This window comes from Oncorhynchus tshawytscha, linkage group LG05, assembly GCF_018296145.1.
Source record: "Oncorhynchus tshawytscha isolate Ot180627B linkage group LG05, Otsh_v2.0, whole genome shotgun sequence".
In the NCBI taxonomy this organism is placed as follows: domain Eukaryota; kingdom Metazoa; phylum Chordata; class Actinopteri; order Salmoniformes; family Salmonidae; genus Oncorhynchus; species Oncorhynchus tshawytscha.
In genome coordinates, this window is record NC_056433.1 from 71167349 (window position 1) to 71190189 (window position 22841).

At 42.4% G+C, this 22841-nt stretch overlaps 1 protein-coding gene across 2 annotated transcripts in view; it reads left to right on the plus strand.

Annotated features, from left to right (window-relative positions):
- Positions 1 to 22841, plus strand: part of LOC112251616 (myosin light chain kinase family member 4) — a 64961-nt gene that overhangs the window by 12924 nt on the left and 29196 nt on the right. Inside the window, exons 2-3 of one of the 2 annotated variants that reach the window (XM_042322320.1) lie at positions 4911 to 5094; positions 5454 to 5522. In XM_042322320.1, coding sequence (XP_042178254.1) covers positions 4911 to 5094; positions 5454 to 5522 — 253 coding nt within the window. Of the gene's footprint in view, positions 1 to 4910; positions 5095 to 5453; positions 5523 to 10732; positions 11271 to 22841 lie in introns of those variants that run through there. The other variant, XM_024422589.2, reaches the window with a different exon arrangement.

Sequence of the window (22841 nt, forward strand, 5' to 3'; positions counted from 1 at the left end):
GTGACCTATTCTGGTAACACTCCCACATATTCACGAAAGACAGGTTGGTTGTTTAGCAACAAAACCGATGGTGCACAACTTTGGGGCAAAAGACACAGGGTTGTAAACTATATTTAGTCTCCAAATGTTTATTGAAAACATAAATACATTTGCACAATGAGCACTTGTTGTCTCTGAAATACATTGTTACAGTTGGTTAGCCAGTTAATGTATTTTAGCCATATTAGCATAGACGTGACATCAGTCAAAACACCTCAAAACAAGACATGGTTTCAAGAACAAGATAAACTAGCTGAAACAAGCCACCTATGATTCCCCACACGGCAGCTTCTTGTTGCTAACTATCTGATCATTCAGAATCATAACAACACAACACTCTGCGATGCACGCACATCATTTTCGTGATGTTGTCAGGCAACCCGTCTATAGAGACAAAGAGGTGATACTAAGAGATAGGGACTTATCTCCATTAGGCTAAACATCTCCTAAATGATTCAAAGCTGAGACTTTTGCGTTGAATCCTCATGTATGTCAACGGGAGAGTTGTGCTCATCTTTTGTGGAAAACTGTTCCCACTAACCATTGTCCAATGTTTCTAACATGATTTGGTTAAGTCTCTTAAGGCTTTTGTGTTTTAATATTTGTGTTCTGTAATGTAGACATAGAAGTTGCTTTGAATGTTGTAAAATAAACTGTGTGTGGCACAGGACAGAAATAGAGAGGAAGAACAGGTGTGTTTCTGCCTGACAGGCTGTGTGGTTTCAACACTGCTGACTGAGGGTGAAATACAACACTGATAAATAGTCCCTTTGATTCTGAGGAAGAAGAAAGAGGACCTTGAGGGGAGTGGGATGGGAGGAAGGCAGCAGTCTGCGGGACTAACCTGAATTTGCAGACCACTTGCCCTTGCCGACGTCTGTAAAACCCGTTTCACACTAATGAGCTGAGCCGAGCCGAGCCCTGGTTTACTTACGAATCCATCAAATTTGCCAGAAATATGCTGGAAAGGACAGTGTGAAAACATAATATCCACAGCAGTATAATGTGGTTTGGGTCGGCACAATACTAACCTGAGCCTGTTGACCACTTGCTGATCTGGCGATATACAGAAGTGTCATATTTCACACTCATATAGTTGCTTAAAAAATAATCACTAATTGTTGTTTGGAACACCCAAAAGGAGTTGTCATCATGTCATATTAAACACTTGTTGCGATGACCTCTGTAATTGTTAGGCTTGGGGACCTCATTGCCACTATGCAGATAAATATATCAGCAGTCACTAGCTGTCCTTGGGGATCAGCAGGTAAAAAGCTAAGCCTGCTGTCGCCACATGGGCTATCAGTATAGATGCCTGCTTTGTACCATCACTCAACAGAGTTAGATTGTAAAACCGTCCCATTGGAATGGCGGATTAGCGAGATTAGCGAGAGAGATTGAGAGTAAGATCTTTACAGCTACCAGTATTTCAAAGCACTGCCATCATTCGCAGATATAGACAGCTTCAATGGAGCTGGAATCTGATGATTGAATGATACTGTATTAGGACCTGTAGATGTGTAATTTATATTATTTGTTTTGTAATATATTATTTTACATTATTATTAGAATTCTTTACAATAAAAAAACATACATAGACAAAAAAATAATAGACAACTTAACATTTACACACATTTACACAAACATGAATGATGTCACACTTGCTCAGACCCACATGTTCCCACTGTATCCACACTGTCACGTGTGCTCCCTCTCCGGCCTCTAGGTCACCAGGCTGCTCATTATGGCGCACACCTGTCACCATCGTTATGCGCACATCAGACTCACCTGGACTCCATCACTTCCCTGATTACCTTCCCTATATATGTCACTCCCTTTGGTTCCTTCCCTATATATGTCACTCCCTTCGGTTCCTTCCCTATATATGTCACTCCCTTTGGTTCCTTCCCTATATATGTCACTCCCTTTGGTTCCTTCCCTATATATGTCACTCCCTTTGGTTCCTTCCCTATATATGTCACTCCCTTTGGTTCCTTCCCTATATATGTCACTCCCTTTGGTTCCTTCCCTATATATGTCACTCCCTTTGGTTCCTTCCCTATATATGTCACTCCCTTTGGTTCCTTCCTAAATATGTCACTCCCTTTGGTTCCTTCCCTATATATGTCACTCCCTTTGGTTCCTTCCCTAAATATGTCACTCCCTTTGGTTCCTTCCCTAAATATGTCACTCCCTTTGGTTCCTTCCCTAAATATGTCACTCCCTTTGGTTCCTTCCCTAAATATGTCACTCCCTTTGGTTCCTTCCCTAAATATGTCACTCCCTTTGGTTCCTTCCCTAAATATGTCACTCCCTTTGGTTCCTTCCCTAAATATGTCACTCCCTTTGGTTCCTTCCCTAAATATGTCACTCCCTTTGGTTCCTTCCCTATATATGTCACTCCCTTTGGTTCCTTCCCTATATTTGTCACTCCCTTCGGTTCCTTCCCTATATATGTCACTCCCTTCGGTTCCTTCCCTATATATGTCACTCCCTTCGGTTCCTTCCCTATATATGTCACTCCCTTCGGTTCCTTCCCTATATATGTCACTCCCTTTGGTTCCTTCCCTATATATGTCACTCCCTTTGGTTCCTTCCCTATATATGTCACTCCCTTCGGTTCCTTCCCTATATATGTCACTCCCTTCGGTTCCTTCCCTATATATGTCACTCCCTTCGGTTCCTTCCCTATATATGTCACTCCCTTTGGTTCCTTCCCTATATATGTCACTCCCTTTGGTTCCTTCCCTATATATGTCACTCCCTTCGGTTCCTTCCCTATATATGTCACTCCCTTCGGTTCCTTCCCTATATATGTCACTCCCTTTGGTTCCTTCCCTATATATGTCACTCCCTTTGGTTCCTTCCCTATATATGTCACTCCCTTTGGTTCCTTCCCTATATATGTCACTCCCTTTGGTTCCTTCCCTAAATATGTCACTCCCTTTGGTTCCTTCCCTATATATGTCACTCCCTTTGGTTCCTTCCCTATATATGTCACTCCCTTTGGTTCCTTCCCTATATATGTCACTCCCTTCGGTTCCTTCCCTATATATGTCACTCCCTTTGGTTCCTTCCCTATATATGTCACTCCCTTTGGTTCCTTCCCTATATATGTCACTCCCTTTGGTTCCTTCCCTATATATGTCACTCCCTTCGGTTCCTTCCCTATATATGTCACTCCCTTTGGTTCCTTCCCTATATATGTCACTCCCTTCGGTTCCTTCCCTATATATGTCACTCCCTTTGGTTCCTTCCCTATATATGTCACTCCCTTTGGTTCCTTCCCCAGGTGTTATTGTTTTTGTTTCAGTTTCATATCTGTGCGTTGTCCGTGTTTCTTATTTTGTATTATGTTGTGTTCATTTACTAAAACACTCACTCCCTGAACTTGCTTCCTGACTCTCAGCGCAGTGGTCGCCTTAGACTGCTGCGCCACCCGGGAGGCCCTTTAGTCTTTTGTAGTTGGGAATAATAATCTCCAGCTGTCCTGGAAAATATTTGTAGAGATTAACATTTTCAGCCTTTTTGGAGACTCCTTGATTTTCCCTTTTTAATTGCTATGTCTGTCTAACTTGCTGAATGCTTGATTTAGGTCACCGACTAAAACAATACTTTCTGTCTGGGTTTGATCTAATATAGCTTAAGTTCTATCTAAAATAAAAGCAGGTTTGTCTCTGGGGGGATATACAATGAAATCAATGTGTATTTGCAAAATGAGAAAACGTCCTTCTTGGTCCCTGTGCTGGGATATAAGGGGAAAGGGTGTATTCTAATTTATCAGGATGACTAAACCTCTGCCGTTACTACAGTAGGTGGCAGCATATGACTCTCCAAATCTTACTTTTTACATTTTTTGAAGTGCAGCTCTTGCAGGAAAATCACATCTGCCGATAATCTCATGTAATGTTTTTGTGACCATCATGACGGCACCGACCACCACTCTTCTCAACCTAACAGACAGGTCCTGTATGAAATAACAGGACTGGCCTTGGATTTGAATCTCCTTTCCCCCCTGTGCCTTCATAATGTTGACTTTGATCTGGTAGTTCCACAGTTTGAAGATTACCATGCAAGGGTATTTAGCATTCTTCTGTTTCATGCCGATTCTATGGCATCGTTCCAGATCCTCTGGTGATATACCCACGTCAAGTTCTTCTGATATCAGTTTGACCATGTAGCTGGAAAGATCTCCTTTTTCCTCATCTTCCAGTGAGGACAATATTCTCATGTTGTTTTGTCTCATTCTGTTTTCTTGCTGGTCCAATTCATCTTCTAAAGTTTGCAACTTTGTTTACAAAATGCTCATTTTGTTTTCTTGTTCGTTCATGCACAAGCCTTGTTTGTGCATGTCTGACACGATAGCGAATGTACTTCTTTAACAACAGATTGTAGCAGTTCGTTTTGGTGAGGTGAGCATTGAGATCATTTTAGCTTTGTTTTCCTGGATATCCTTTAGCTGTTCATTACTCTCGTTTGGGTCTCCAAGTTGCTCCTTGTCTTTTCCTCTGGGGGAAGCCATGGCTTGTTGGATTTGTGTCGCCGCGTCGCTTTACCAACTGTTAGTTCACTGTTGTACATAACTGACCACTCCCTCTCTCCCATTTGCTTGGGGAAATGTTTATTTTTTGATTTTAGAGGCTTAATTTAATCTTTGTTTTCTGGTTTCTACATATAACCAGTTTTGTCGGTACAAACGGAGCTACTCACAGCCCATGTGTCCTATCGGTACACACATGTGCCACTCTTCTCTTAGATGTGCAATTCAATATTATATGGGAGAGACATATTTCCTCTCATGGGCAATACAATATTCTTATATTCTATTCCAAACGGAACTAATTTTGTTTGTTTGTACGTTGTGGTTGTAGGTCAGACAAGAAGCCTTCCCCATGCTGTGAAGGCCGTAGCAGTGAGTCAGCCCCAGGAAGCAGAAAGCAGAATGGCAAAGTCCACCAGACCCGCTTGCCGTTCTTCAGACACCTGGAGAAGGTGGAGACCATGAGGAGCTTCTGGGAGCTCAAACACGTGGAGCAGGAGGGAGAACGACAACAGGTTGGGCCAGCACCCCAAATACTCACATATTTGTTCCCATCAATCCTCTTATCTCTTATCTGTACACTCATACATACCTTAACCCTCGACAAGTAGGGTCATCACCCCCATCCTCACCTTTAACCGAACAGGTAGGGCTATCACCACCGATCCTCGCCTACACCCCCTCCAACAGTGGAGTCTGCACCCAAAACCGTCACCTATACCCCTCATTCTCTTACCCCCTAAATGTATCATCTTTGCACCCCACCCTCATTCATAACATAACCCCTCATTATCTCACCTTTCAGGCTAGCCCCAATCCTCACCGTTTACCCTCTTCATCCTCTCACCTGTACCTCTCTTCCTCTCACATTTAGGGTAGCCCCTGCCCTCAGCTATTGCCCCTCATCCTCAAGCAAGTGGAGAAGAAAGGAGACCATCAACAGGTAGGACCATTACCCCTCTCTTTACACCATCATTGTCAAGTGTGAACCTAATTAAGAATTTAATTGTACTGTGTACCTTGTGTATCCTGTGCATACAGGGCTCTAAAGTGCGACCATTTGCAATGAAATATTTTGCTGTGCAACCAGGAGTTTTATTTTGGGAGCACTGTGTCTCCCAGATAATATTTTTTGTAATGATGAGGCTTCACTGTACCGTTGTTTCCAAGTGCCCTAGATAAACAAGGGGGTACAGATTCGTTAGCATTATGGCTGCACTATTACTACAGTGAAAACGGCTTACTTCTAGCCCAACCAGGTCAAAAGTTCTGACCGGGACCGCATTTTATTTGAATAAACCATGCATTGGGCATTCTAAAACTAATCGCGCGTCGACCTTTCTTTACACGTTGTTCAGTCACGTTGCCCCATCTGCTAGCTAGCTAACGACGTGTTAACTTTACCAGTATATTCAAACATTTGGGGGCGCAGAAATAAAAGGGAAAGGGATAGCTTCTTCTTCAGGAGATCAATGACTATGACTCTGATAAAATAAAGGTTACATCAAAAAAGATAATGGCAAATGAATGCGTGACATATCTACAAGTAGTCATCACAAACCTGACGTTTTTAGAGATAGTGTACAATGTTCAATGTAATGCATCTCAATCAGAAAATAGAGCATTTACACAATGTAGAAACCTAATATTCCAAACATTACTTTGTAATTTCAATGACAGGTATTTACAGTGTTACATATCAGTTTATAGGGCACAACATGTGCTTCAAAGTACCTATAATTTATATTGGCCCAATATAGGCTGTATTATTTCATGTAGTGCCCCTAACGTTTTAAAATTCAGAGCACCAGTGCTATCAATTATTTATTTTTTATTTAGAGCCCTGTGTGCATATGACAAATAAACTTGACTTGACTCACTAAGCTAAGCCTGTGTTCACTCTCCTATCCAGAGCCTTGTTTTTATATCCTGTTGGTATAGCCTGTGATTAATGCCTGTGGTTAAAGTCTGTGGTTATAGCCTGTGGATATAGCCTGGGGTTATTGCCTGTGGGTATAGCCTGTAGGTATAGCCTGTGGATATAGCCTGGGGTTATAGCCTGGGGTTATAGCCTGTGGGTATAGCCTGTGGTTATAGCCTGTGGTTAAAGCCTGTGGGTATAGCCTGTGGTTAAAGCCTGTGGTTATAGCCTGTGGTTATAACCTGTGGGTATAGCCTGTGGTTATAACCTGTGGGTATAGCCTGTGGGTATGGCCTGTGGTTACAGCCTGTGGTTAAAGCCTGTGGGTATAGCCTGTGGTTAAAACCTGTGGTTAAAGCCTGTGGTTATAGCCTGTAGTTATAGCCTGTGGTTATAGCCTGTGGTTATAGCCTGTGGTTATAGCCTGTAGTTATAGCCTGTAGTTATAGCCTGTGGTTATAGCCTGTGGGTATAGCCTGTGGTTACAGCCTGTGGTTAAAGCCTGTGGGTATAGCCTGTGGTTATAGCCTGTAGTTATAGCCTGTGGTTACAGCCTGTGGTTAAAGCCTGTGGTTATAGCCTGTGGTTATAGCCTGTGGTTATAGCCTGTGGTTATAGCCTGTGGGTATAGCCTGTAGTTATAGCCTGTGGTTATAGTATAGGCACAGGTGCTTTACTTACTGCCCTCTGTTTGTATCACCAGTTGTGTTAAATAAGCAGATCCTTTAGTCCAGGCAGGACCTATTCTGCCCCCCACACCTGTTGGCCTGCACTGACTGGTGTAACACTTCACTTCTAACACAAGAGGAGGCTAAGGCTCTGTGATTCTGCATTCAGAGACTATCTCACACGCTACAGTGGACGTGATTGTGCTGAGATGATAGCACTGAAGACAGCATTTGAATAAGAACCACCACAAGGTGGTGTCTAGGGACTAAGTAAGATGTGTTGTGTGAGATATATTTCACAATAGTTCAACAGAAAGCCACAGTAATGTGCTGCTATTGAACATGCCATGAGTGTATTTCGGCTATACTGTATCTGTGTGGATTTTTTTTTCTTTTTCCCATGAGTGTGTGGGCTTGTAGAGGTCAGATATCCAATACGAAGTGGTCTTGTCACAGCGGTGTATTGCTGTCAGTGCCTACAACTAAAGTAGAAAAACAATCACGATCATATTATGATAATTTCAAGTACAACCTCCTTCAAAAATAGCTGCTATGATTGATTGTATTTTGTGAACCAGGGTGGATTCGGAGTGTGTTTGTGCATCACAGCAGAAGTGCATTCTCTTCTTCAGGCTGAACATCAAATGAAATGTGGTTTGCTTTCCCTTTCTATATGTACCACTGTTGCCCAAGCTACAGCCAATGAGAGCCCAAGGAAATGTTCCAATCAGACTCTGCTGCATTTGTAACTCAAGATCCCTGGCTATTTGAATCTAACTGCATCTACATTCTCTCTCTCTCAGCATGTTCCAGGGCATCAAGGCACTGCACAGATTCACACATTGTTTTCACATATAGGTATTCACAATGCACAATGATTTGTAGATCAGTGATTCTAAACAGCACCTTGCTCCAGCAATCATCTCTCTCTTGCTCGTTTTCTGTCTTGTTTATCTAAGAGAAAGATGTCTTTTGACACAACAGACACTGTCCAGTAGCTGCATTTACAAGGCAGCTTCTCTTCTGTTCCTTACTGAGGTCAGGTTCCTTTCAAATGTATTTCTGACAGGTCCTGCTCTCTAACCCCTGCTTTCGTCCCAAATTGCACCATGTTCCCTATTTATTGCTTTCATTTTGACCAGAACCCATAGGGAATAGTGTTCTATATCAGTAATATGGTGCTATTTGGGATGCACCCCTGTTCTCTGCTCTCCCACCTGCTGCTGCCTGTTAAAGGTCCAGGAGACCACTGCTGGGATATAGTTCACAGAGTGCATAGGTGGCATTTGAACTGCCAAATAGAAGTAATTTGAAATTAAAGATATTACTTTTACATTTGATACTTCAGTATATTTTTGCAATTGCATTTAATTTTGATACTTACAGTGCATTCGGAAAGTATTCAGACCCCTTGACTTTTTTCACATTTTACTACATTACAGCCTTATTCTAAAATGTATTAAATCTTTTTTTACTCATCAATCTACACCCAATACCCCACAATGACAAAGCAAAAACAGGTTTTTAGACATTTTTACAATTTTATTTAAAAAATACCTTATTTACACAAGTATTCAGACCCTTTGCTATGAGACTCGAAATTGAGCTCAGGAGCATCTTGTTTTCATTGATCATCCTTGAGATCTTTATACAACTTTATTGGAATCCACCTGTGGTAAAATCAATTGATTGGACATGATTTGGAAAGGTACACACCTGTCTACATAAGGTCCCACAGTTGACAGTGCATGTCAGAGCAAAAACCAAGTCATGAGGTTGAAGGAATTGTCCATAGAGCGCCGAGACAGGATTGTGTCGAGGTACAGATGTGGGGATGGGTACTGAAAAATATCTGCAGTATTGAAGGTCCCTGAGAACACAGTGGCCTCCATCTTTCTTAAATGGAAGAAGTGCGGAACTACCAAGACTCTTCCTAGAGCTGGCCTCTCAAAGGAGAAAGGCCTTGGTCAGGGAGGTGACCAAGAACCCGATGGTCACTCTGACAGAGCTCCAGTTCCTCTGTGGAGATGGGAGAAGCTTCCAGGAGGACAACCATCTCTGCAGCACTCCACCAATCAGGCCTTTATGGTAGAGTGGCCAGACGGAAGCCACTCCTCAGTAAAAGGCGCATGACAGCCCACTTGGAGTTTGCCAAAAGGCACCTAAAGACTCGCTGGCCATGAGAAACAATATTCTCTAGTCTTATGACACCCATAATAATTTTTTAGCAAAAATGTCTAAAAACGTGTTTTTGCATTGTCATTATGGGATATTTTGTTTGGATTGATGAGGGGAAAAACTGTTGAATCGATTTTAGAATAAGGCTGTAACGTAACAAAATTTTAGAAAAGTCCAAGGGGTCTGAATACTTTCCGAATGCACTGTAAGTATATTTAAAACCAAATACTTTCAAACTTTTACTCAAGTAGTCTTTTACTGGGTGACTTTCACTTTTACTTGAGTCATTTTCTATTAAGGTATTTTTACTTTTACTCAAGTATGACAATTGGGTACTTTTCCACCACTGATTTTATCCATTCATGTGTGCATACATTTTCCTAAGGGTGGCCTAGCAGGAATCCATCCACTATCCTTGGCGTTGAGAGCCATATGGTACTTGCACACAAACACATTATGCACCTGCAGACACACAGAATACACATACGTGTGTGTGCGTGTGTGTAAGTGAGTGTGTAAGACTGAGAGAGAGAGAGAGAGAGAGAGGACGAGAGAGAGAGAGAGAAAGAGAGAGGACGAGAGAGAGAGAGGGAGAGAAAGAGAGAGAGAGAGGGAGGGGATGAGAGAGAGAGAGAGAAAGAGAGAGGACGAGAGAGAGAGAGGGAGAGAAAGAGAGAGAAAGATAGAGTGAAATATATATTCACTTTATATATGATCTACCTCACTTGCTTTGGCAATGTTAACACGTTTCCCATGCCAATAAAGCCCTTGAATTGAAATAAAGTGGAGGAGCAAGCGGCTCCACAGCAACAGACATACTTAACACCGAAGTTAAAGGATACCAGGCATGGCCTGCATCCCAAATGGCACCCTATTCCCTACATAGTACACAACGTGGTCCATGACGTGGTGTACTTCACACTTTGGGATGCCACATGGTCTCTGGTGTTCTGCTGACACACCAGCCAGACAACGCTAGCCTACCAACACCCTGAACCTAACACCACCTGTCCCACGCACACACACGCACGCACACACACATACTCTCTCTCTCTCTCTCTCTCTCTCTCACATACACACATACACACACACACACACACACACACACACACCTGTCCCCCTCTCGTCGTCTCTGAGACAGCATGTACTCTCCCCTTTGGCTGGGGGGTGGTGGAGGGGTCGGGGGTCGAGGGAACAGGGCCGAGGAGCAGGTGGGGGGGTGTAGGACAGCTCGACTGGGGAGAGATGTACTTGTTGTTCCCATCCGAGTGACTGAGAGGAGTGGGAAGAGTGTCTGAGTGACTGACAGGAGTGAGAGGAGTGTCTGAGTAACTGAGAGGAGTGGGAGGAGTGTCTGAGTGACTGAGAGGAGTGGGAGGTGTGTCTGAGTGACTGAGCGGAGTAGGAGGAGTGTCTGAGTGACTGAGAAGAGTAGGAGGAATGTCTGAGTGACTGAGAGGAGTGAGAGGAGTGTCTGAGTAACTGAGAGGAGTGTCTGAGTGACTGAGAGGAGTGGGAGGAGTGTCTGAGCGACTGAGCGATCAGATCAGATTGGTCAGAGAGAGACAGAAAGAGAGGCCTTGTTGTTCCATAAACACCTAGCGCCCACTGTCATGCCCATGTCAACAACCCCAACCTGCCGCCGATCATCCCGAGACCCATCGCTGCTGTCTACAAGAGAGAGGCAGATGGAAATAATCCAGCTCTGAGCTCAGACGTGGAAGAGGAGCAGAAGGAAGAGTAGGGGCTCTGAGATCTAGAACCATCAGTAGTTACCATGGAGAACTTTCTGAAGGATAAGGATATTTGGATAGTAGGGAGTGTGTGTCTGGTGGCCTCGTTCCTATGGAGACGGATCTGGAATTTATTCACCTACAAGAGGAAGAGGGAGAGGGACAGGGACACACCCTTTCCAGACATGCAGGTACAGATAGACCTGTTCTCTGTCTTTATTGGTTCATTCATACTACTGAGCTGAGCCAAAATGTACTGTGCTATCTGGTTTATGTATCCACCATAGTTGCTTAAACACCATGCTGGAAAAGACCACGTGAAAAGAGTCAGTACTGTACGGCTCGGGCCAGCACGATAGTGTAAAAAGGGTATGATTGCAGGGCTTAGTGCACGCTCAGGTGTGCAGGTGTGGCTGGTTGAATCTTCTTGTGGAGGTGGGGTTCTGTTTACCTGTTGACCTATCAGAGTAGGACGTTTTCGTTAGTGGAGCAAATTCTACACGGAGGATGTTTTGTTGTTTTTCATCATCCTGTCATAATGGAAACATGGTAGAGGATAGAGAGAGAGAAAACGACTTTAGTATTACTTTCAAGTATTTTTGCTTAAGTACATTACACCACTGCCCTTAGTTTACATTGAGTGTGAGATCTCTGGCTTGCAGGATCAGTTTCTGTGATCCTAGGCCATAATGGCTAGAGAAAACAACTACACCCCAACTGTCAGGCGAGACAACGTGCTGGGCAGAGGGCCATAATATTTGATTGATCATGTCACAGGCCTTGGAAAGAAGACCCGGCCATCTCTCATATGAGCTATGTCCATGTGATCTGAGGGTGGCAGTGGTTGCATTTAGTTACAGACAGGTTTCTCTTACTGAGATCTGGAAAGAAAGGGTCTGCTTTAATGATGCAATAAGAAGTTTTGGTTGAATGATTGTGTTCTGCTACTGATCTGGTGAGTCTCATAACTATGACAGAAACATTGGGTCCAATTCAAAAGGTAGTAAGCGTGAACAACTCGAGTAAATCATTGATGGACGTCAAATGGAGTTGTCAGAATACCCTTCACTGAAGTTGCTGCACACTGTTTAAATGCTCCCAGTTTTAAGCCTGACACATTGCTACTGTATATTCATACACCTTTTGTATACACTGAAATAAACAAATCAATCAATCAAAATCAAGCAGACATGAAGTGCCGTTGGAATGCAATACTGTCACATCAGCAAAAGCTGCAGAATAATGTGTCTCATCAGTCTCTCTGTTCTGGGGCAGAAAGAGGGTCAATTTGAACTGATGCCAAAATGTGGGACCCCCCCATGGAACAACTAACGCTTGTCACAAGCTTTTCGCACACAGAAGGACATGATTGAGAAGATCAGATGAGCTTTGACATAGATCAAGATTAAGATTGTTATATTGCCACACAACTGTGGTAGCCTATTTGGTGGCATTTAATATTTGCATTTGGTACCCACTGGGCACAGACGTCAGTTCAACATCTTGTTTTGACTTGCAACTAGTTTTCAACTAATGTGAATTCAACATGAAATCAACAAAAAATGTCATTGCATTTAGGTTAAAAGTTTGATGAAAAAAGTACAAAATGCCCTTACGTTGATTACTTTTTGGAAATCCAATCGGTTTTCCATGTTGATTCAACATCATTGCATAGATCCAACCAGTTTGACAGAAGTGTAGTGCAGAACATCTTTTCACATACACAGTGACATGATTAAGAAAACGAGAGGTACTAAATGTAACAGAGGGCTGTAAGTTTCAGTGTTGTTGTATAATTGAGGTACCAATGGTTCATTGGGTAAGAGCATGATGTTGGCAACACCAGAATTGTGTGCATTTGATTCCCATATGGGCCACATATTTCTGGACATATCAATGTCGACAGCTTTGTACATTTTCTTGGGTAAATGACCATAGTAATATTATATAGTATTATTTGTTCGTCCTCTGGGTGAGAGTTTTCCCACCTTGTGCTAATGTGTGTAAGAGGAAGAGAGTTCCCTCTGAAGCCTGTGTCTAATGTGACAAAGGGTTCTCTCCTTGTCGCAGGGTCTACATAACTGGACAGATTTAGCTTACTGCGAAATGAATGAGAGAGAGGGAGGAAGAAGTAGACAGTCGTAGGTAGAGTGACCAACAAAAAAATGGGTGATTCCTCACTTCTACCTAAGCCGATTTTCATTCAGTCTACTTCAATCTAATGTTAATTTAGTCTAAGTGAAAGTTAGGATTATTCCCATAGTGAGTAACTAAGTAAAACAATGTATCCAACTTGGGTTGCAGAGGGCAAAGACAGTTGCAGAAAGCTATAGAGAGGAGCTGAGCAACCTGTACACAGAGGTAGACGTAACATCATAAAAGTAAAGACTCTCCAATTAGTATGATATGTTAAGTTTCTTTTGGTATGAATTAATTTGAGGATGTCCATCATCCAATTCATCCAATATGTTACGAATTTGCTAAACATATGATATGTTACGAACTGTGATTGGGAGTCCCATAGGGCAGCGCACAATTAGCCCAGCGTCGTGCAGATTAGGTTTGGCCGGGGTAGGCCATCATTGTAAGTAAAAATGTCTTCTTAGCTGACTTGCCTAGTTAAGTAAAGGTTCAATATAAAAACACGCAAACCTACTTATGTTTTTGCCTTAAATAACATTTTGTCTTATGTAACCATACGTAAAATATCATACTAATTTGAGTGTCCTGGATTTACTTGAACTATGAGACCAGGCTGAGCTGAGAGGTAAAAAGAAAGAGATGAAGGAGAGAGAGCCATAGGTAGAGTGACCAACCAAAAGAGTAATTGAGAAAGAAAGAGATGTTACATTTGGGATGTAAAGGGCTAAGACAGTGGCAGACACATACAGTTTAGAGAAATGAGCTGAGGTACTATTGCCAAGACAATAAAGGCCCTGATAGGTGAACCACTGATAGCTCTTTGTCTGTGGGCAAGGTCAAACACAATGCATTTAAGATATTGTTGACATATTTGATTACATTGTGTATGTTCATTTATACAGCAACTATTATTCAATATGTCCTCACCTGGGATTTGAACTCACAACCTCTTGGTTCATGGTATTGTGAAGTTCCTGCTACGCCGCCGTGTACTCATATCATTGATTTTATTTACTTATTTCCGCAATTAAAGGGCTTTCTGTACATATATTTTTTCAAATCAAATCAAAGTTTATTAGTCACATGCGCCGAATACAACAGTGAAATGCTTACTTACGAGCCCTTAACCAACAATGCTGTTTTTTTTATTTTTTAAATACGAATAAGAATAAGAAATAAAAGTAACAAGTAATTAAAGAGCAGAGGTAAAATAACAATAGCAAGACTATATACAGGGGGGGTACCGGTACAGAGTCAATGTGCAGGGGCAGCGGTTAGTTGAGGTAATATGTACATGTGGGTAGAGTTATTAAAGTGACTATGCATAGATGATAACAACAGAGAGTAGCAGTGGTGTAAAAGACGGGGGGGCAAAGTAAATAGTCTGGGATGCCATTTGATTAGATGTTCAGAGGTATTTATGGCTTGGGGGTAGAATGCTGTTTAGAAGCCTCTTGGACCTAGACTTGGAGCTCCGGTACCCGTCAGGATGCTCTCGATGGTGCAGCTGTAAAACCTTTTGAGGAACTGAGGATCAATGCCAAATCTTTTCAGTCTCCCGAGGGGGAATAGGTTTTGTCGTGCCCTCTTCATGACTGTCTTGGTGTGCTTGGACCATGTTAGTTTGTTGGTGATGTGGACACCTAGGAACTTGAAGCTCTCAACCTGCTCCACTACAGCCCTGTCAATGAAAATGGGGGCGTGCTCGGTCCTCTTTTTCCTATAGTCCACAGTCCTCTCCTTTGTCTTGATCATGTTGAGGGAGAGGTTGTTGTCCTGGCACCACATGGCCAGGTCTCTGACCTCCTCCCTATAGGCTGTCTTGTCATTGTCGGTGATCAGGCCTACCACTGTTGTGTCATCAGCAAACTTAATGATGGTGTTGGAGTCGTGCCTGGCCGTGCAGTCATGAGTGAACAGGGAGTACAGGAGGGGACTGAGCACGCACCCCGGAGGGGCCACCGTGTTGAGGATCAGTGTGGCGGATGTGTTGTTAACTACCCTTCCACCTTGGGGCGCCCCATCAGGAAGTCCAGGATCCAGTTGCAGAGGGAGGTGTTTAGTCCCAGGGTCCTTAGCTTATTGATGAGCTTTGAGGGCACTATGGTGTTGAACGCTGAGCTGTCATCAAAGAATAGCATTCTCATATAGGTGTTCCTTTTGTCCATGTGTGAAATGGCAGTGTGGAGTGTAATAGAGATTGTGTCATATGTGGATCTGTTTGGGCGGTATGCAAATTGGAGTGGGGTCTAGAGTTTCTGGGATGATGGTGTTGATTTGAGCTATGACCAGCCTTTCAAAGCACTTCATGATGTGTTTGCTACGGGTCGGTAGTCATTTAGGCAGGTGACCTTAGTGTTCTTGGGCACAGGGACTATGGTGGTCTGCTTAAAACATGTTGGCATTACAGACTCGGACAGTGAAGACACTTGCCAGTTGGTCAGCGCATGCTTGCAGTACACGTCCTGGTAATCCGCCTGGCCCCTCGGCCTTGTGAATGTTGACCTGTTTATAGGTCTTACGGAGAGCGTGATCACACAGTCTTCTGGAACAGCTGGTGCTCTCATGTGTGTTTCAGTGTTATTTGCTGGTAGAAGTAATTTAGTTCATCTGGTAGGCTCGTATCACTGGGCAGCTCTCGGCTGTGCTTTCCTTTGTAGCCTGTAATGTTTTGCAAGCCCTCCCACATCCGACGAGCGTCAGAGCCGGTGTAGTATGATTCGATCTTATTCCTGTATTGATGCTTTGCCTGTTTGATGGTTCGTCAGATTGCATAGCGGGATTTCTTATAAGCTTCCACGTTAGAGTCCCAATCCTTGATCTAGCCTTTAGCTCAGTGCGGATGTTGCCTGTTATCCATGGATTCTGGTTGGGGTGTGTACGTACAGCCACTGTGGGGATGACATCCTCGATGCACTTATTGATGAAGCCAATGACTGATGTGGTGTACTCCTCAATGCCATCGGAGGAATCCCGGAACAGTCTGTGCTATCAAAACAGTCCTGTAGCTTAGCATTTGCTTCATCTGACTACTTTTTTATTGATGGAGTCACTGGTGCTTCCTGCTTTAATTTTTGCTTGTAAGCAGGAATCAGGAGAATATAATTATGTTCAGATTTTCCAAATGGAGGTTGAGGGAGAGCTTTGTATGCGTATCTGTGTGTGGAGTAAAGGTGGTCCAGAGGTTTTTTCCCTCTGGTTGCTCATTTAACATGCTGATAGAAATTTGGTAAGACCGATTTAAGTTTCCCTGCATTAAAGTCCCCGGCCACTAGCAGCGCCGCCTCTGGATGAGCGTTTTCCTGTTTGCTTATGGTGGAATACAGCTCATTGAGTGCGGTTTTAGGTCCCAGCCTTGGTCTGTGGTAGACAGCTATGAAAAATACAGATGAAAACTCTCTAGGTAGATAGTGTGGTCTACAGCTTATCATGACATATTATATCTCAGGAAAGCAAAACCTTGAGACTTCCTTAGATATCATGCACTAGCTGTTGTTTGCATAAATGCATATATATATATTTTTTTTATCCCCTCCACCACCACCCCTCTTCGTAGGACAAATATCTTTGTTTTTTTTACGCCTTTTTTGCTACATATACATACATATTACTTTTATATATATCAACAATATATTACCAAACACACTGTTTAATCCCAACCCTCAGCCACTGTCAGCCCATCCCACCGATCATCATAGACCGGCCTTGTTTGGTTTCCATGTGCCATATATTTTTTCAATTGTGCTGTGATGTTTTACAAATGCTTGAATCTTTCTAATCAAATATAATCCAAAGATGATGGTGAGCTAAAGATGAAAACCTTTCCTACGAATCTATTGATTGGCTATGGCTTTCCAGGTTGCCCAACACTGTTATTTGTAAGGTTAATTTTAAGTGCATGTTGTGATTTTTTAACCATTCCTGAACCTGTGACCAGAAACAAGCTACACAGGGGCAATACCAGAATAAATGATCTATTGATTCTGTCTCTTCGCAACAAAATCTACAGAACTGAAATTGTTGTATGCCCCATATATATAGCATTCGGTTGGTGGCAAGAATTGTATATAATCATTTAAATGGAAAAACTCTTAAGTGTTGAGTCAAGTATAGTTTTTTGTACCACTTCATAAACCATGTGACATGGAATTGGTACATCAAAAATGTCATCCCACTTATTTTGCAACCTGTATGGTGCAGCTGTCAACATTTTTGTCCTCAGACGACACTGGTATATTTTTCGCTTTATGCCAGTTCCTTTCAGCAAATTTGTATCTTTAATATCTGGCAGGAAAACAAGTTCCCTATCTTCTCCCTTTTCCACTTGCCTCCTCCATTTTGTGGTAGTGCTGCAATCAGTTGGTTGTAAATTTGGTTTGACCTCTGTCATTGCCAACAAAGGGTATATAACAAAGTATTGAGATAAACTTTTGTTATTGACCAAATACTTATTTTCCACCATCATTTGCAAATAAATTCATTAAAAATACTACAATGTGATTATTTTTCTAATTTTGTTTGTCATAGTTGAAGTGTACCTATGATGAAAATTACAGGCCTCTCTCATCTTTTTAAGTGGGAGAACTTGCACAATTGGTGGCTGACTAAATACTTTTTTGCCCCAGTGTAACTCCTCCTTCTATTCATAATATCATTAATGAATATAATACTTTAAAAAAAATTCTACTTCACCATCTGCCCATTTTATTGGTAAACTACACGGTAGTGTAAACAATGTATTTTTTAACGATTCAATACGTTATATGGTGCACTTGTCATAATTAGGTTTTAATTTAGAGAGGCTAGAAAAGTGATGAGACTGTGCAGGGATCTAGATTGCGGACTTAAGAAAAAATACATTAACACTTTTGTTTTTATCCCCTGGATTTCTAAGCCCTTGATGTTCTTATTGGATCTCATTTTAATAGCTAGCATTTCACTGGCTATAATAAATAGATATGGAGACAACGGACAGCCTTGTTTTACTCCTCTTAAAAGCTCAATACTTTCTGAGAAGTAACCATTGTTTACTATTTTACATCTGGGGTTGCTGTACATAACTTTTATCCATTGTATAAGAGGTTAGAAGCATGTCTATCTAATACATTTAATGACAAACCATCTAACTACTTAGGTAAACATATGAATTACCTGTTGCACAACATTCGGCGCAGGTGTTGGTAACTGGTTCGCCATTCATATGTTTACCTAAGTGATATCCGTACATTATTGACCCGTAACTGACAATTTTGAAGTATGTTAGCTAAAACCCTAAAATGAGGTGAAGCCAGACCGTCTACTTAAGTAGGCAATAGAAAATAAGCCTGTCTACCATGTCATTGATTGGGTTAAGACAAACCGTCATTCCAAAACTAGCAGACCAATGGAGACTCATTATCTACACCTCCCTCTAAACCTTTCATGGAAAAAATAATGCCAAAACTCGCAATCGAAAAGACTGGCAGTGAAAGCAAAGAAACAGACATCGAAAGCAAAGATACGAGTAGCGTAGCCAAAAGGTAAAATGTTGGCAAAATGTATTCAATAGGATTGATTGCTGGGAAAGTTGAACCAAAAACGATTTTTGCATTCATTGTCAAATATATATTTTTTATAATTTGTCATAGAGTTTTTCTCTCGCTTTAAAATTATTTGCTTACAAGTTTTTGGGTTTTGCTTTTGATGTCTTATTTTTGTTTACAATTCTATACATTTTGCTTTCAATTGTTTGGTTTTTGATTTCAACATCCCTATTTCACCCGTCCTCGAAAATATGTTTACATTCTCAACTTTATTTTTCATGTTCACTATTTATGTTCACTATTTATCTTGAATTCAATACATATGGAGGGAAATTGACCCCATATGTTCTTCAATTCCCTACCCCGTTGTACCAAGGCAATTTTCAACTTGAGGTGAGTAATCCCAGTTCTGATGTCCAGAAGCTCTTTCCGTTCAAAAGAGACTGTAGCAGCAACATTATGTTCAAAACAAGTTACGGACAACGTGAAAAGACAAACAAAATAGCATGGTTGGTTCAGAGCCGATAAGACGGTAGCCCTACCCTCTGGAGCCATCTTGGAAATCGTTAGTTAGAGGACAAGTTAGTTAGAGGACAAGCTTGGCTTCCCTGTCTTTCATTCACCTAGGTAGCTCACTTACTTATTGTCACTTTACCCAGACGATGTGAAGATCTCTCTGTTTCACTTTTTCCCACTCTCTCTGTCTCACTCTCTCTGCCTAAATGACTACCGCCCAGTAGCACTCAAATCTGTAGCCATGAAATGGTTTGATAGGCTGGTCATGGCTCACATCAACACCATCATCCCAGAAAGCCTGGACCCACTCCAAGTCGCATACCGACCCAACAGATCTATAGATGACGCAATCTCTGTTGCACTCCACACTGCCCTTTCCCACCTGGACAAAAGGAACACCTACGTGAGAATGCTGTTCATTGACTACAGTTCAGCGTTCAACACCATAGTGCCCTCCAAGATCATCACTAAGCTAAGGACCCTGGGACAAAACATCTCTCTCCGCAACTGGATCCTGGACTTCCTGACGGGCTGCCCCCAGATGTTGAGGGTGGGCAACAACACATCTGCCACGCTGACCCTCAACACAGTGTACATTTAACGGCATATTACAAATACAATTTGATTTGATTTGAATAGTCAGTTTTAACCAACAGCAACAGATCAAATCAAATCAAAGTTTATTTGTCACGTGCGCTGAATATACCTTACAGTGAAATGCTTACTTACAGGCTCTAACCAATAGCACAAAAAAGGTGTTAGTTGAACAATAGGTATGTAAAGAAATAAAACAACAGTAAAAAGACAGGCTATATACAGTAATGAGGCTATAAAAGTAGCGAGGTAACATACAGACACCGGTTAGTCAGGCTGATTGAGGTAGTATGTACATGTACAAATGGTTAAAGTGACTATGCTTAAATGATGAACTGAGAGTAGCAGTAGCGTAAAAGAGGGGTTGGCGGGTGGTGGGTGGGACACAATGCATATATCCTGGTTAGCCACTTTGTGGGAGCACTGGTTGGTCGGCCCAATTGTGGTAGTATGTACATGAATGTATAGTTAAAGTGACTATGCATATATGATAAACAGAGAGTAGCAGCAGCGTAAAAAGAGGGGTTGGGGGGGCACACAATACAAATAGTGCGGGTAGCCATTTGATTACCTGTTCAGGAGTCTTATGGCTTGGGGGTAAAAACTGTTGAGAAGCCTTTTTGTCCTAGACTTGGCACTCCGGTACCGCTTGCCATGCGATAGTAGAGAGAACAGTCTATGACTGGGGTGGCTGGGGTCTTTGACAATTTTTAGGGCCTTCCTCTGACACCGCCTGGTATAGAGGTCCTGGGTGACAGGCAGCTTAGCCCCAGTGATGTACTGGGCCGTACGCACTACCCACTGTAGTGCCTTGCGGTCAGAGGCCGAGCAGTTGCCGTAACAGGCAGTGATGCAACAATGCTCTCGATGTTGTAGCCTTAGAACCTTTTGAGGATCTCAGGACCCATGCCAAATCTTTTTAGTTTCCTGAGGGGGAATAGGCTTTCTCGTGTCCTCTTCACGACTGTCTTGGTGTGTTTTGGCAATTCTAGTTTGTTGTTGATGTGGACACCAAAGAACTTAAAGCTCTAGCTGTTAAGAGCGTTGGGCCAGTAGTCGAAAGGTCGCTGGTTTGATTCCCTAGCCGGCAAAGTGGAGAATTCTGCCCTTCAGCCCTTGAGCAATGCAGCTAACCCCCAGTAACAACTGCTCCCAGGGCGCTGATGATGTGGATGTCATTCTGTTTCAGAGGGGTTGGGTTAAATGCGCAAAACACATTTTTGTTGAATAAATTCAGTTGCGCAACTGACAAGATATCCACCTCTCTCTCTATCTCTCTCTCTCTCTCTGTGGTATGAGGAACCGTAGGAATGTGTTGTTTTCACCAGGCCTTTCTCTGGTGTCTGGTAACCGACCGATCAGCTTGGCACCTACTGGGCCTGCTGCTTGACACATAGAACACAGAGCACAGCACATATGGCCAAAGACGCACATGCAAACAGGTGCACCCTGTGCAGATGCACATACAGGCAATCGTATACACACGCCGACAAACAGGTGCCTCTATATCTTACTGTATATGTAGTCTTGAGGTAGAATGATTACAAACTGTGCATGTCATGTTTTCTGTAAAAGTGAGTGTGTTTAGTATAGCTCCTGCCTGTGTGTGTGTGTGTGTGGTTATGGTTGTGTGTCTGTGTGTTTGTTTGTGTGTGTGTGTGTGTGTGTGTGTGTGTGTGTGTGTGTGTGTGTGTGTGTGTGTGTGTGTGTGTGTGTGTGTGTGTGGTTGCGCATGTGTGTGTGTGTGTGTCATTAGTGCTGGTGCTCATGTGACCAGCTAAGCTGCATCCCCGTCTCCCTAAGACTGAAAGAGAGATGGGGAGGGAGAAGGGACAAATGTCTTGGGATGTACCGAGTGAAGGACAGAGATTGTGGTAGACATATAAGCTAGGGAGATATTAAGAGGTTGGGTGGGAGCGATGTTTAGTCTCAAAGGTGCAGAAGAGTGTCTCTATTTCTGACATCACCCACGTAGCAATGGACTCAGAGGAGGGACGGTGGGAGGAGGAAAGAGGTGGAAGAGCAGAGAGAGAGAGTGAGGAGCGAAGAGGGTAGAATTAAGCTTTTAACTGACATACAATCACAGCAGGTAGTTAAATGGCTATTCCACTATGGTCACACTTTATGGGCTGTCAGCACTTTGGGTTTTTTAAAGACTAAGGTAGACCGCTAGATTTGAAAGAGATAGACAGAAGAGAGAGAGAGAGAAAGACAGAGATACTGTATATAATGACGGGATGGTCTCCGACCCTAACAATGGAATTTGTTGTCTCAAAGGTGGGAAGGCAGGCGGTCTGCTTATTGGTCTGCTTGTTGCTGTATTTGCAGGAGTTGACTCTCTTGATTTGCCTCTTCCTCTCTGGTGTGACTGATATGAGGCCAGTTCTGTAGCCCCCTGAAGGGTTTGTTTGTCTCTCCTGACCTCCAGTGGTCAGGGAAGGAAGGGCAGGAGTAACCCCATGAGTACTGTATATACTGAACAAAAATATAAACACAAAATGCAACAATTTCAAAGATTTGACTGAGTTCCAGTTCATATACGTGTCATGACGTTGCACTGTTGGTGAGGTTTATGACCCCCATGAATACCTTTCCCCCTTTTCTCTCTCTACTCTACAGAATGAACACTAGGAAATCACCTTTGTTAACATAGAGTATGGTAACATCAAAAGGTTGGGGAAAAGAACAATCTGTATGTATTCCAACCAGTTGAAGTGTCCGTTGGTACTTAAAGAATATGATGTCAGTTGTCGTCTGAGACATTATTATTGATGACAGGATGACATAAACTGTATCCTGGAAAGTCTACACCTTCATGTTATCAGATTCACATGGAATTGTTGTGCAATGTAAATGTTTAAATATTAAACTATTTGTGAAAAGATTAAATGTCATTTTAGTTTTTAAAATGAGAGAAATGTTTTCATGAGTAAAATATGCTCAATCATTGGCTACGCCCACGTGAATAGGCATTGGTTGGAAATGATG